This window comes from Gobius niger (assembly GCF_951799975.1).
Source record: "Gobius niger genome assembly, chromosome: 1".
In the NCBI taxonomy this organism is placed as follows: domain Eukaryota; kingdom Metazoa; phylum Chordata; class Actinopteri; order Gobiiformes; family Gobiidae; genus Gobius; species Gobius niger.
Window position 1 is genome coordinate 12980854 of NC_136852.1, and position 16822 is coordinate 12997675.

At 39.9% G+C, this 16822-nt stretch overlaps 1 protein-coding gene across 1 annotated transcript in view; it reads right to left on the bottom strand.

Annotated features, from left to right (window-relative positions):
- Window positions 1-16822, bottom strand: part of pdgfd (platelet derived growth factor d) — a 101688-nt gene that overhangs the window by 3608 nt on the left and 81258 nt on the right. The window contains exon 6 of the mRNA XM_079574716.1: window positions 1348-1565. Within this exon, the coding sequence (XP_079430842.1) occupies window positions 1348-1565 (218 nt within the window). The remainder of the gene's footprint in view (window positions 1-1347; window positions 1566-16822) is intronic.

The window sequence follows — 16822 nt, forward strand, 5'->3', positions numbered from 1 at the left end:
GTGGTCCCTCGCTATAACGCGGTTCACCTTTCACGGTCTCGCTGTTCGTGGATTTATTTTTTGTCATATTTAGCTTTTTTACATTGTGTTCTGCGTCGTGATTGGCTAGTCGTAGAGCGAGCCTCCTCTCACTGCAGAGAGGATCTTTGTCAGTGTCCCATCAACACATCAGCGCACACACTACACCGCAGACAGAGTCATACAGGCCGGGCATGACTCCGACTCACTTTCTCAGCACTTTACCACGTAAATAAACACCGCTAGCATGTGGCGCTCGTCTCAGCTAGACACAAGACGAGACGAGAGCAGCTCACGATGTTTCCATCCCCACGTCTGTAATGTGATTCTAAAAATCTAAAAATCCCACAGTGTACACCAGGTAAAAGGGAGAACCCGTGTGAGAAAACGAGTGAGATAAGTGTATAAAGTGTGTGGTGAGTGGTTATACAGCCTTAAAACATATATAATGGTTGCAAAAAATAAAGCTGACTACTTCGCGGATTCCGTTTATTGTGGGTTACTTTTAGAACGTAATCCCCGCGATCAATGAGGGACCTCTGTATATCAGTCTGTGCTACAAGTGTGTTTATCACTGTGCTATCAATGTCATGCAAGTTGCCAGAAAGAGGAGCCCATGTCAAAGTCTTCACCAGCTCTGGCGCCTGCATTTCATTGTCTTATATTAATTCTTACAGAAACATAATTTCAAATTATAAAACGTAAAATACAGTATCAATGCCTCGTCACTCAAAATAATGTCCATGATGTGTCCGCTGTAAAATAGAAAGTTATTGTGGTCTTTAATTATGGTTAAAGGTGAATTAGTTCCTTTTCGGGCCACGGTCCCCCACTTGAGAACACTGCAGATTCTGCGTTTTATTATCCGTAAAGCCATGGTCCATAGCTTCTAAGCTCCCTCCTTACTCGTGTCAGTTTTCTTCTGGCTTCATAAACTCGAGAAGACGGATACCTTGGCCAAAAAGCCTTTTGACATTTTTTTACGGGCCACAAAATGAATGGGCTGAGCTTCCCCCTATTGTCGCTGTCCAGTCACTATAGGGGAGAGGAAGGTGTTTTAAAGCTCGGATAGGGGACAGAGGTAAAGGGGAAGAAGGTCAATGGGACAATTAGAGCAAAACATAAAACATACCATGACATGACATTGTGTAATCTGGGAATAATGTTATTTTCTCAGAAGCTATTAATGGAGAAATAATTAATAGCAGTATCCAAACCATGAGAGCAGTAAAACAACAAGTGACCCTGTGTATGGGAACTCACTGAAATTAGACAAGACAAGGTAAACATAGCACAAGGATTAGATCAGACGCCAGTGCGAGACCCCACCTCGTGTAGTTTCTGCGTGGTTTTGGCGGGCTGGCAGGTGCAGCCCGTGTTCCAGTTGTCTGTGCCACATCCGCAGTTCCCGCCGCAGCGTTTGACCAGCAGACACCGCGGGAAGTACACGGCGCTGGTGATCCTCAGCTCCTCGCGAATATTCACCGAGAAGTTCCGCGGCGTGCAACTGTAGCGCTTCACGTCATCATAGAGACGATTCAGATCAACTTCAGGCGGGGACAAGAGAACAAGAACAGTGGATTAGTCATTTCCAGTGATGGATGAGAATAATGTGGTGTGTGAAAGTGTAATAACATGGAACTGTGTGTTTTCATAGTTAGACACACAAACTGTTTTAACAGAGCCATGTGATCAAGGCGCCATCTTATCCCTCACCAGCTGCCAACTCAGTAATAACAGATGGATGAATGCTAATTTTCTCAAATAGAATAAAAACTAAAAGAAAACACTCAAATCCTATCAGTCAATAACGTGTAAGGAATTAAATCATGTCAAAATGCCCTCCAATTTCACACCCCAACAACTGTATAACTATTGTGGTTCGAGCTGGAACAGTTTCTCCCATGTGTCAAGCCGTTAATAACCCAGTGCAAAAACTGTCCAGGAAACATGGGCTTTTCTTGGTAATATGATGGAAAAAGAGCTGCAAATTGTTTCATCCCTTGTTATCCGTGATATGTACCAGGCCATGTGTATCCTGGGCTATGATTTAATTTAAAGTCATGGTAAAGTGGAGTTTTGTGTTGTTTTGGCGAAACAAAGCCCACCTCTTGCAACATATACATGCCGTTACTGGCCCATAATGGTACAATTGTTTTTTTACGTTATATCTAGAGGTGGGCAATATATCGTCGACAAGAAAATATTGAAATTCGCTATTTGGAAGATATGCAAATTTACAATATCGAGTTTATCTCTAATGTAAAAAATACAAAAAAACAAATAAAACGTAAAATGAGGAAATGATGGAGGAAAAAAAAATTAGGAAAAAAATATGTAAATAAATTATAATAAATAAATAAATACATAAATACACAAATGAATGAATAAATAACTGAAATAAAACAAGTAAAAATATATAAAATTATAAAAAATAAAAAATAAATAAATAAAAAGGGATTATATATTCAATAAATAAAATGTATTTAATAAATTAAATAAATTGGGGATTTTTTTTCTTCTTCTGTCCTTTCGCAGTCTGTTCAAAACAATTATCTGTTTGGCGACAAAGCAATGTAAATTTAGATGTTTGCGGCACATTTTTGCATATCTCTGATGGTTTGCAAAAATATTTCTTCATCATCGTTATCGAGAACGTCCCCAAAAATATATAGTTTTGTCAATATCGCCCAGCCCTCGGGAGTCGTTACATCCGCACATACCCTGCCATTAACCTCTTAACCTCTTTCTCCAGCTTAGATTTACCCAAATCTAAAAGGCACGTCACGCCCCATTTGAAAGCTAAGACCAACAAAAATCATCTGAACAGATCTTATTCATTGTCACTTTTTTGACATTGCTCTTTTGTTGCGCTTTCCTTACATTTTTTCCCACATTTTCATCGCTTTTTGTCACTTTTCTGTTGCTGTTTTCATCACACATTTTTGTCACTTTTTCATCCCTTTTATTGTAAATTTTCTGTGGCTTTTATGTCACTTTTTGTTGCTATTTTGTTGCATTATCATCTTTGTTTTTGTCTCGTGTTTGTTGCTATTTTGACACATTTTTCAAGAAGCTTTTAGATTTGGGTACCTCATGCCAAACTGGGGAAAATGCACTCGGTTCAGGTGGGGGGGAAAGCGGTTAACAGTCCTACATTATGCTGTAAGATTTGATTAGCTACTTCATATTCATGACACTCTCACACTACATACTGTACATCAGGGGTCGGCAACATCAGGCCCGAGGGACAAATCCGGTCCTCCAGCACAGAACCTCTGGCCCCCAAGATGATTATGTGACATATTATTGTGCAAATAAGAGATCAAATATCTGTTAAAGTAGTCTAGAATGCGAGAAATAGTGTCAGAACATCCCGCTTGGTCATAATGTTAAACAGTGATTCTCTACTGGTGGGTCGGGACCCATAAGTGGGTCATGGAACCATTTTCAGTGGGTCATGAGTCTATAGGGAACTTTTATTCAATATTTTCCATCTGAAACTGCGTGGAAACACTAACTGTGCCTGTTAAAATTAATGTTATTGGGTTGTTTTGATCATAATTTCAGTCTTAGTGGGATACCTGCTGCTTGTTCAACAAAAACTTGCATGGAAAATACAATGTTTTATACGATATATGACAAATTACAGTTTTATTTGGGTCCTCAGCTTGTCATCCGAGGGTAACGGTGGGTCCCAAAGCCCTGCCACTTGGGAACCACTGATATAAAACATTGGCATTTGCAGAAAATAGTTTTTTACTTTAGGCGACAATGTTGAGGTTCGGCCCTTGGGTGTTTTGGCAATGATGAAAATCGCCCCCCAACGACGCAAACTTGCCTACCCCTGCTGTACATGATAAACTTGTGTCTTTTTCGGTCGTGAAAAAACTTGAAATCCCGCCCGCAAGAGATCCTTGCAGCGCTACTGTCTCCAACCCTGTTCAAAAGTACACTCTGCTGAGGTCCTGCCACAGAGCACAATTTGCATAGTTATTACTTTGTGCAATGCTTGTGTCTGTCAGCAGAAATCGGTGGCATACGCTGGCTTCAGAATCGTTTAACGGACGAGGAAGAGGCAAATCACACAAAGTGGCTGCGATTCAGACCAAAAATATCTGTCATATTGATTGACTAAATGACGGAGATGTGGCGAGACTATTGTGTAGCGCCAATTGATGTGAGATAGATGGATAAGTACTTGGGGAAAGAGCACACAAAAGAACAGAGAAGATGCTGCATTGATTTAAGATTGACTTTAATGGCGACGGCTATTCTCGATGGAGGGAAACGCTTCTCTCATTGGAGCACTTAGCCTCTTATATATGACGCGGAGCAGAGGTTTTAAGAATAATTTCACAGGCATTAAGTGGGATTAAGAAATAAATGGGATGAAAAAAAAAGGCATTTTGGCAACTGCAATGACACACTCCATCAAATATATCCCCAAACAGATTTAATTGGCTTCAAAAGATGCTATTAAAATAATTAAGAATTTATAGCCACTGTTGCAAAGACGAGCGTGTATTGTGATATGAAAAATGTAATAGTGGAATATCTCCCTTTATTTCTCGCAGCAGGTTTTCAATAAATCACAGTAAAACCAAAAGTCAAGACTAAATTTGAATAAGATGGAGATTAAGGTGCAGGTGGAAAAGTAAAAGAAATGAGAGCTATAATGGACATAAATGAAGGAGGGATATGTCAGTGACAAAATTTAAATAATGGATCAAGCCAAGTTTAAATTTAGGATTTAATTTTGTTGATATATTAGTTTCATCGATTTCATCGGAGGGGATTTTTAAAGCAGAACTACATAACTTTTTTTACCTTAATAAATCCTTTTCATAGTCCCTTTGAGGGTAATACAAGTGTTAATAGGTTTCGTTCAACTTTGTAACCGTGGTAATTGGCGAACTGCAGATTTTTTTTGTCTTCCTTTTTAGTAAATATCTCAGTGATTACTGGGTGAATCCACATGAAACAAAAACATTCATTTTCTAGTCTATCAGCACATATAAACCAATGTCCAATTATTTTCTCTGAAAGGTGTCCAAAAGTGGAGACAATATTCGAAAACATGAGCATGATGTTGGTCAGTAGAAAGGACTTTTAGGCATAAAAAATAATACGACGGGTTTGTGAATCCAATCACTGTCAAATGCGGACGAGGAAGAACATTTGTTAATTTTTTTTTTGGGATGATTGGGGGGGTCTTTCATCTCCTCCGGTGTCTCTGGCCAGAAAACCACACTTTCAACTTTCCCTGCCTCCAATGGCAGCCCCAATACACACTAATGTCAAATATTTCCCCGTGGTTAAATCACTTTTGCTCGTTTATGACATGGTGGACAAGTAAGTCCTGACTGTATTCTGTCTGCGGCTTTCGGTTTGTTGATGAAAAATGTTACTTGGTTTATCGCGATCAGAAGAAGCTAACAGGCAAAGCTAACTGTGGGCTAGCGCCACTTTAGCAGTATTTACAGCCAAGCGGGGAAAAAAATATCTCTATATAATTGGGTTGTGGCACAGTGTGCAATACCAGTCAGTGTAGTATTTAATCTCACGGACAATTAATGAGTAAAAAACCACAACATGCCACGACACCTGCAGTGGCTTCTTGGGGCAAAACTTACTTAGTTCTGCTTTAACATATTGGTTAATTTTTGAAAGCAAAAAGAAACAAAAGTAAAAATTCAACTTTTGCCTTTGCGGTTCAAAGCTCAGATATTTATAAAATCTCTATGAAATAAAATAATTGATAAGTAGGCTACAAGACTGGCCAGATGTCAATATTTGGATTACAGCGTCATGTCAGTCGCCTTTTGTGCTACACGTGGATTCATGAAAACAAAAAAACACATTTTCATTATATCTTCACAGCCTTCAGGAACCACTGGACAGAAAGGTGATTTACGTCCTTTTTAGACAAACACCAAACTGGGGGAGACAATTGACAGTTGAAAGTTTTTTTGGGGGAAAAAATTATAAACTTAAAGCTTGTCAAATATGTATATTTTGTATTAAATCATTTATGTTGTGGTCAGTTTTAAAATGGTTTTCATCAAAGACCAGACCCATTCGCAACAGTGATCTGAATGTCAAACATGAGCAATTCCTTCTGAAAAATTCCCACTTGCAGTATGAATGAGAAAATCACAGACTAAAGGGAGAAGACATGGAGGAAAAATCCTGTTCTCTCAGAGGTCATCAGGGAGTAATCATGACACAGTCCCCGGACCACAGGAGCCAATTACTGGGGCACAGTCTCAGCCGTTTCGAACTGTTTTACTTTTGATTTAGACTCTCAAAAATCGTCGTCCTACATGGGGCTCTTCACTAAAAACGATATTTTAGATGTGAAGCCCAGCAGTGTGTTAAACTAGGAAGGGATAATGCAATTGAAACATGATTACTGTATTTGTAAAAGTATAATAAATGTTTTTTTCAATGACAGCAAAAGTAGACACAACATCGCTATTTCCCCATGATGCTGTCAGAATGATCCTTTTGGTGACTTGTCTTACTTATGATCATCTACAGTTGGAATGATTGATAAAACAATGCCACTGAACTGAATCTTATGACACATTTCCATTTTAGTATGGAAAGTGAATCTTATTTGTCTATGACTTTTCACATTACACAAGCTCTTCACATAGGGTAAGGGGATTTTATTCTTTCACAATCTGGTCACCACAATTGCCCCTGGGGTAGACTGGCAGAAGTGTGGCTGCACATTTCTGCGCCATCACCAACCACTAAGTCACTCCCACAGGACACAGGCTGCTTGGCATCAACGGAGCGGTGTGTCCATTAAGCCAAGTGAGAAGACCTGATGCCAATAGTAAACAAATTTCAGCACTGATTTTAATACTGTTGGACTTGGATGGTAATGTTTTGCCTCAATGTTAACATTTTTGTCTGCCAATCAGGATATGCTGTGTTAAAATAGGACAGGAAGCTGGCAAGGGAAAAGCAATTTCTTCTATCTAGAAATGTGCATCTTTTCATCCAGAGCAAGAAGTCAATCATACAAAAATAAAAAGGGTAAGTGAACAGAACCTTATTACCATGGTTACCGTGAGCACCCGAAACCAGGTGTGTGCAAACTTTTTGATCCAAAGGCAACTATGTTTTTATTTCTTAGAACTGGTTATCCTCAGAAAATATCAAACATGTTGCGAGCCAAACTAGAAAAGTAATCGGGACAAATGTGGCCAGTGTTTTGCCGACTTCATCACATCATGAATATCAAACATAGGGGATCATTTATCAAGACAGGTGCTAAATAACATAAAAAATAAATAAATCTGCTATTTTGTGGCCATGTTGCACTTAAAGCAATACTAAATAACTCTTGCCCCTAGAGGCCATAAGCGCCACTGCAGGTGCTGTAGCATGTTACGAATTTTTTTTTTTAATTGTCCGTGAGAGTAAATACTACGCTGACAGAAAAGACAAAGGGAGAGAGGGATATTGTACACCCAATTACACAATGGAGATCATTTTTTTCGCTCAAACTTGGCTGTAAATACTGTTTAAGTGGCGCTAGCCCGCAGTTAGCTTTTTCCCGTTAGCTTGTTAGCTTCTTCTTTGTGATTCCATTAGTATGTATTTGTGGCTCTGACCCGGTGCATGAAAGCTGCAAGTGCATTTTTGGCCAGAGACACCAGGGGAATGAAAGACCCCCCCCAATCATCCCATTAACACTTGTTACCCCCAGAAGGACTATGAAAAGGATTTATTAAGGTAAACAAGTTACTTAGTTCTGCTTTAATTTACCCTTTGATGTTGCCTGTACTACAGTATCAGGCCCACACATCTCATATGTAAAAAAAGACAATGCTGCGTGAGTAAAAAAATTATAAATGAGTCTGCTGCTGATCCACTTTTACACGTGCTACTCACTTTGCACATGAGCGAACGCTTGGTAAATGGCGCCCATAGTGCTATATTTCTAATTCAAATGAGGAACTACTTTGATTCATAAAAAGGGAAACATTGAAGTAGCCAACCTCAACCCAACACGAAAGCCTTCATGCACTGTTGTGGCAAGTTACACTTTGGACAGCAATGATTGAAACATTAAGGATAATCTCAGTCTCTCTAGTCTGTGACAATGTAACATTTACTTTTGAGGGACCAGACTGAAAGTGCCAAAGCGCTTGCTCTCAAAGCTCTCAAAGCCATTTATTATTTGCGTCAAAATATCAAGCACAAAACGTTTTACATGCTGTATTAGTTCAGTAATTGTAGCTGCTTCGTGGACCTTCGGCAAATACACAAAACCAGACTCTTCAAATGTTGAATACGGTATGTTTAAGGTTTGCATTGATTGAAAAGGAAGAAATCCAATTCAAACGGTTTCATTGTTAGCTACTGTTTCTACTTGTTCCCTCTGTTAATGTACTCATAGTTTTAGTCCTAATCAATTACTTCTTACTTTTAGTTTTGTTTTAGTCAGCAAAAACACATTATGTAGACTAAAACTATGAGTAAATACATTAGTTGACAAAATGAACACTGCCATCTTTATCGGACAGCATCTGATAAAAGCAGAGATGTGCTGGGGTTGTTCGGGGCTTATGCTTTGTTTGCAGAACTACCATAATATATCACGGCACTAATAAGGAAGTATGGGAGAAATGGGCGACAAAGGAATACAAATTTGAGCTAAAATGTGCCTATAGCGCTGGATGAAAACGCTTAGTATGGAAATTGGGTCAGACTCGAAATCACTTAATCATCGCTTAATTTCCTCATTGTGGTGACTTTATAACAGTTTTTAAAGATAGCGTAGCAAAGAGAGTTATCTTATGACATGGACTGTTCAAAAAATGTTTACCAAAAGTAGTGAGGCACTGGTAGAAAGTTAAAGTGCATATGACAGGTTTCAATTATTTGGAAAATATTACTTATAGAAGAATAACATCAGTTGCAAGTTCATCAGTTGCATAATTATCATTTTATTTCAGTGAAGCAGCAATTTTAATGAAGAAATGTTGGGCAGAATTTTTTTTTTTTTTTTTTTACATTTTTAAGCTGCTGACAGGAAGTGACATAGATAAAGGCACTGTTCCATAGCAGTTTGACTCATTTCCCATTAACTGAACATGGTTTTCCTTCATCTATGTCACTTCCTGTCAGTCCAATAAGGAAGTGAAACTATAAACATCACAATAATGGCCAAACTAAAGAAAGCTGCATAAAATCTTAAATACAATTGCGTTAAAAAATTGTGTCTAATGTGTCATATGCACTTTAAGCAAGGTGACCATTGATGTAGTGAATGTAAAAAAAATAAAAAAAATACTAATCTGGACTAGCTCAGAATTTCTGGAAAAAATTGAATTTACTCCTATGGTCCAGCAGTGATTGACAGTGGCATATTTATGTACTCGTAATCATTACTCAAGATGATAACAGTAAAAACAGGACCCTAGAGACTCACGTTTATGTGATAGAACCATCAAATTTACAGACATAGCAGCTCTGTCTGTCGAGCTACAAGAGGATTTACAAAAGATCTGCTTCACTCCTCAGACAAAATTGGAAACAGCTAGTCTGTGATTTTTACAGTTTGTCATGTCAACAGAGTCTCAGTCTGAGTCAGTGTTTAAGCTGCTCAAGACATTAGCATGCTACCGGTTAGCAACGGTCAAAATCAACTGTCTGAGGTCAGAGCTGAGCTTTTGAAGCTAAATGCTAACCGGTAGCATGCTAACATTGAGCAATGACGAGTAAATAAAAATGTCACTGTACATCAAATGTCTTAGTATAGATATTGTTACATGTAGTACTGCATAATTCTACCATATTAAAAATGGCCTCCATAACAGCAAGAGTCACATGACTGAAAAGCATGTTAGAGAATCCACCGTCATCTATGATCTATTTCACTTGCAATAACCATGGAGACATGTATTTACAGGTTAGTACCTTTTGCAACTAGTTTGAGCTTGGGCAAAGAATCTAAAACTACTACAGCTACTACTACTACTGCAGCAGCAGCAGCGGGGTGTTCACTCTCTAAAGGCTATTGGAGAAGCAGTGAAAGAGAATTAAAGATGTAGAGGGGGCTCAGGTGGTTCATACAAATTCCCCAAAAGATAAGACAAACGCAGCTGGGCCCACATTAAAAAAAAAAGTGCTGACATTTTGCCCTCCATCTGTGGTGGCTTCCTCAAGGCTGGAGGCCGCAGGACAGAGCCGAAAGACTCCAGCAGCTTTTGACTTATCGTTTTGGGATTTGCAGGGAAAGAGAAGCGTGATGCTAAACTGTAAATAGTTTTTGCTATCAGATTTCAATAAGTCATCGTTTGGTAGATTTACATGAAAACCTTTTATCATGTTTATTCTTAAAGGGGGCCTATTATGCAAAATCGACTTTTTCAAGCTTTACATCATGTTATTAAGTCATTCCCTCATTAAAACCATGCCTGAAGTGTTGCCTTGGCACATTCACGTATTTTCGAGTAATCTGTAGAAACTCTGATGGCAGCCATTTTAGGGATAAAACGCCTGATTCCTTCAGGAAACGCCCTCGACCTCCAGGATACGCCTCCGACCTTTCGTCACCAGCCGAGTAACCAACCACTGCTCCTCAGCAGAACCCCCTCCCCGCAGTGTCTAGCCCTAAGATGTAAACAGAGTCATCATGGATGATTAGCTTCATGTGTTGTGAACCGGAGCCACAGCAGACTTTTACAAAGACACACATCAGTGTTTCTGTTACCGAAACACCTAGGATTAAAACCGGTGACAAGAACACTTATTTCAGTGTCTGGTTCTGCGCTGGGCCTTGATGATGCACAGAGCCTCCGGAGAAAGCTAATGCTAAGCTAAACCTCGAGTCATCACGTGGAAACGAGAAATATGCACAAATAAAGTCAATAAAACCACCACACACATAAAGAACCGTTTAACAATGATCACACACGGAGCCAGGCTTGTTGATTTGGAAGTTTATTGCTCACATTTCATCTACAATGGGTCATAGCCGAGTGGTTTTCTCCCGGAGCTAACAAGCTAGCCGCGACAAGCTAACGGGAAAATTCACTGAATACAAGCATATTATGCATTGAAAACGTCACTAAAACAGGCAACTGCTTGAAGCAGCCTTTATGATGATGACACACGGAGCCTGGCTTGTTGATTGTGTAGTTTATTGCTCACATTTCATCTACAGTGAGTCGTAGCCGAGTGGTTTTCTCCCGGAGCTAAGGCACTATTAGCCGCGACAAGCTAACAACCTTCACCTTCACAACATTCATTGAAAACAGGCAGCATATTATGCACAAATAACGTCAATAAAGCCGGCAACTACTCGAAGCAGCCTTTACGATGATCACACAATGAGCCTGGCTTTACACATTTGTGGTTTATTACAGACTTTTCATCAACAATGAGCTGTAGTCGATTATAACAAGCTAACGGGGTAACCTCGAAAAACCATTGTCCACCTGCACAGATAATGTCCGTGTTTTGAATCGTATGGGCTCCTGCAGATCCTGGTGTCGTCCATGGGGGTATAGTTAGAGATCCATAGGGCATGGCAGATGCAAAGAGATAGCCTCCAAACAGCAGTTATTTTTCAGGCAAGAGCCCCTTCCAAGCGTCCGGTGTGGAAGGTTTGTTTCCAAATAATATCCTGTGTGGCCATTGTTCACAAAGTGATAAACAGTAGCTCCTTTCCAACAATAAAAATTAAAATGCACCGATCGTAGTTTCAATACTTGAGACAACGAGCGGAGTGTTGTTGTGATGCCACAGACAGCGTGTGGAGGGGGCGTGTCGGAAAGGGTCAGAGGTTTTTAAAGAGACAGAGGCCTATTTCAAGTCATTTGCTAACGCCATTTTGAAAGAGCAATTTTATACAAGGCAGTTATTCTAATTTACTGCATTGACAGACCAACAGAAGGTTTCGTCATCATTGTAGTGTCCTATAGACTGGTGCTATGTGGCTGAAAAAAGCATAATACCCCCTCTTTAACAAAGCAGTCGCCCACTTGCTGCAGTCCCGAGTGCATGTTCTGAGTTTATATTGTTTCTGCCTGTCCAAAAGATCCCAGCTCTCCCGACACAATGCCGACACTATTTTGTCTGTGCTCTTTTGCACTTAGGCCTGCACTGACTAAGGGGAACAGCTGTGGAAAAGAACTTACATTCACACTCAGTTTATTTTTGCTGTGAGAATGAACCAATGTAAACTTTATTCTTCTCACTAATTTTCCCAGAGTATGAGTCTTTTAAAGCCAAACACAGTAAAATATTTGCCGTAGTCAATATGAGTGGTGTGTTGCTGCGCCGCGATTGTGTGACTCTGTGTGAACGCTATTGATCGCAGCGCATTTGACAATTCTTCCAGCTTCGCAACGGAAAGTTAACAAGAGATCAGTCATGCGATGCAAACTGTCTAAAAAGCAGCGCTCTTCCCTGTGGTTTATGTGTGAATGGGATGTGCCTGTGCTGTGTCCATGTGGAGGAAATTGAAGCCGGGGTCAAGGGAAACCAAGAGATATTGGAAATCAATACGCAATTGTTCGCCAAAAGAAAATCTTTACCATGCATTAATTCTGCAAATCATGAAGAAGCCTGTTGAACCAAAGGAGATGTGGTGAAAAGATACAGCAGCTTCCAATGTATTCCAATGTAGACAATTCATAAAGTTGTTAACGGTTCTATATTATCTTTTTAATCAGGCTTTTTACAACTAGCGTGGTTGGTTTGAAAACAATGTCTACAAAATACCCTAAATTATATGCACATAATTACATGTAGATATACATAAATTATGTATGTTTGTTATTAAAGGGGCTAGATGCAAGTTAGCCATTTTATACTCACTATTACCACCTCAGCTCATACATGTAACTGCAGCTTGTACATTAAGCTCGTGCATGACGGCACTTCGACCCGAATTAACACCTTTTTGAGTGACAGTGCAGGATTTTAGAGGCAGTTGTGGTGAACAGGTCTGGGTTCATTCCACATCTTAGGACATTGTGGGAACATGTAGGAGGAGGAAAATACTTAATTTTAACATTTTTAAACTCTGTATAGTCCCTTTAAAGCGGGGGTATTACTTTTTCAAGCTTTACATCATGTTATTATGTCATTCCCTCATTAAAAACATGCCGGAAGTGTTGCCTTGCCTCACGTATTTTTGAGTAATCTGTGAAAACTCTGATAGCGGCCATTTTAGGGATAGGTTTGCCTGAGTCCTCCTAGGAACGCCCCCACCTCCTGGAGACGCCTCAGACCTTTCGTCACCAGCCGAGTAACCAACCACTGCTCCTCAGCAGAACCCCCTCCCCACTGATGCCACAGACAGCGTGTGGAGGGGGTGTGTCGGAAAGGGTCCGAGGTTCTTAAAGAGACAGAGGCCTATTTCAAGACATTTGCTACAGCCATTTTGAAAGAGCAATTTTATACAAGGCAGTTATTCTAATTTACTGCATTTACAGACCAACAGAAGGTTTCGTCATCATTGTAGTGTGCTATAAACTGGTGCTATGTGATTAAAAAAAGCATAATACCCCCTCTTTAATATATTTTTGATGGACAAAGATCTATGGGACAAAGCATTGGACAAACTAGATGTTTTCAGTGTAGGCTATTGTACCTTTACCTTTGTTTACATTATTGTAAATAATGTAAACAATGTAAATATAATGACTCAAACAAATCAAATCAATCAATTATTCATTTATATCTGTGTTACTCATACGTGCAGAGCCTTGTGATGGACTTGTAAGACTATCTAGTTTATTATTAGGTCCACATCATCGTACATGTATGTTGCTGTGTTTTGTTGTTGTTGTTTATTCAGAAAAAGTTCCAGAAGGCACCTTAAAAATGTTTGGACTGATTGCAGTTAAGATTAGATTAGGGAAGGCAATATTGCGGAATTAGGTCCAACAAACTCCCAGCTCCTTCATTATGTATACAGTATCTGTTACAGTTGGGGACATAAAAGGAGGATTACTGCAGTTTTAGCACGCGTAAACACCCCAATACTGTTCAGCTGAGCATTAAGGGGTCATGTGAGGACACTTGCACTGCCTTGTTAACATAAAGCTGAGAGACGTCAGTTTTAGCGCTGAGGGAATAAACAGAATTGAATGGAAATCTCAATTTGAATGTTTTTGTGATTTTCTCCCTGCATTAATCAAACATTGACAGGCCGAGTAGATGGGAGCTCCTTGACAGTTCTAGAGCAAACACACTGTAGAGCATATTTCACTCATAAATCTTGAATACAGGTTTCTTTTGTTTTGTGAGGGCCTGTTTCAGAAGATAAGCCCGAAGTTGACAGAATTTTGAGAATGCCCCAAATGATAATGGCTTTTGTCCTGAATTTTTGTTCAAACTTTTCCCGTGTTTTGTGACGGCAGCTTTCGAATCCACTCTTTGTCTTACGGGAAAATGAAACGCCGCGACACAAAGGCTTGAGGTTTTGTGCATGAGAGGAAAATATGCAATATCCCCAAACAGTGCAGCATGGCGTCTGTACTGCGGCAGACGCCCGCCCCCTGCACTCTGTGTGTGTGAGTGTGTGAGCGCCGTGCCTGAAGGCTGAGCTGTATCTGTTAAAGGGGCATAAATGTAATCTCACAAAGGCAGCGGAGTGGAACCTAGGAGCGAACAGACAGAAGCGCTGTATGACTACAGAATGGCCGTGTCACTCACACACTCACCAACACGGAAAGACAGGGAGATCCTACAAAATATGCTTTTACACAGTGCAGATACTCATCGCTCTTATTCTGAGGTTTAGAGTTGATTGATTGAGGAGCCACATCCAATCTCATTTTATAGACAGATGACAGATCATTGAGTTTGGACTTTGAGGAGCAAAATATAAATAATTTGATGTTTAAAGCATGCATTTGTCTTTTTAAAGCAGTACTTTGTAACTTGTTTACCAGAAGAAGAAAAAAACTCCTTCTCTTAGTCCCTCTGGGAGTAATACAAGTGTTGATGGGATGATAAGGGGGTCTTTCATCTCCCCCTGTTGTCTTTGGCCAGAAAACCACACACACTAAGGAGCACCAATACACACTAATAAAATCACGAAGAAGCCAACAGGCAACGCTAACTGTGGGCTGGCACCACTTAAACAGTATTTTCGTTATCTCCATTGTGTAATTGGATGTACAATATCCCTCTCTCCCTTTGTCTTTTCTGTCAGCGTAGTATTTAATCACATGGACAAATGAGTAACAAAACGCAACATGCTATGACACCTGCAGTGACGCTAATAGCCTCTAGGGGCATGAGTTACTTAGTTACTACTTTTTTGCCTATTCAAAATAAGCTATATTTAAGGTAACTGGAGCTCAACATTCCTGCTCTTCTGCCAGTGCTGCAAGCCAAAAGTCCAAAACTTTACAAACCACAGTGAAAAAGCATTTTGGGTTACACTTTTTCTTACACTATCTTGATATACTGTAGTAAGGGTTATGGTTTTATTATTATTATTATGCACCTCCAAATTGTATGCAAGTTATTACACATTGTTACATAGCACAATACATGGCAGGTAGTGAAGATACTAAGCACAGAATTGCGTTAAGTCTTTTTGTTTACCTTACATCTTAAAGGCTTTATGATATATGAATTAACATAATAATAATTGGTTTATTCATCTGCACAAAAGGCCGCGTGCATCAAGAAAAGCATCTTGCGTAAAAATCTGTCTTCTCTTTTGCAGTAGCTTCACATAGACAGAGAGTTGTGCAGTGCTTGAGGCTAAACTGGCAGTGCTGACGTGAAACACCTTCTTTGTAGTTTCAATGGCCACAGGCAATACTCTGGAAGATTATTACTCCAATAAATGTACCCAACAACCCTACACCTTATGCAGCCCATAGGGCCGAGATTTCCCCAACTTTCGATGTCCTAAAAATTCCAATTAATATTTTGCGATAGGCTTAGCGTCCTTGATGCAACAAAGGTGAGCAGAAGCCTTGAGAGCGTTAATGAAAACAAAGCTAAGCTGCTGACTGCTGCACATTTCTGCTTGGCCGCACAGGTTGAATTTCCAATTAGAAGGGAGTGCAGCAAGGAGTGTATCATAGAGCTCCTGCGCACTGAGCTCTGCAGGTTGTATATATAAAGCTGCCTATAGCTGAGCTGTCACGTCAAGCCCAGCGCACACGTGTGGATCCCTGAATAGAGATGGATGTGCTGTCTGAAGCAGAGCAGGGAGCACAGGTGTGAGAGACTGGGAGCTCCTTCACACAGTCACATCATATGGAGCAAGCGTATAATAACTACATGCACTCAGATCAGTTTAAGATGTCCACCGGGGCTGCAGGCTGCGCTAAATCCTGGCGAATCCTACAGAAAGAAGACAACACAACTTCAATTTGCCTTGGATTAGGGTAGTGTATTCTGGGGATGTGTCGCTCTGGTACTATTGTTGCTGACATCGCAAGACGCACTATTTCATAAGTTGATGTCAAAGCAAAATAAACTGTTTATGTCTTGCTAAAATTGCTTACAGGTGTTGCTGAGGGGTGGAGAAAAAAAAAGCATTGTTCTTCTGTCTCTGCCATCACTGAGTGCAAATAAAGACACTTGCACATCGTTCTGATCTTTTCACAGCAGGCCAATCAAAAGGACAAATACATAGAGGGGAAGGATCAAATAGAATAAACTTTATATTCAGGAGTAAAAGGGAAAGCGCTGACTTTAGAGAGTAAAATGATCACTTTTTGTAGTATTCAGTCTATTCTGCTTATATACATTCACTGTGAGGTACAAGCAGTTTTCCTAAATGCTACCAATTTCCATT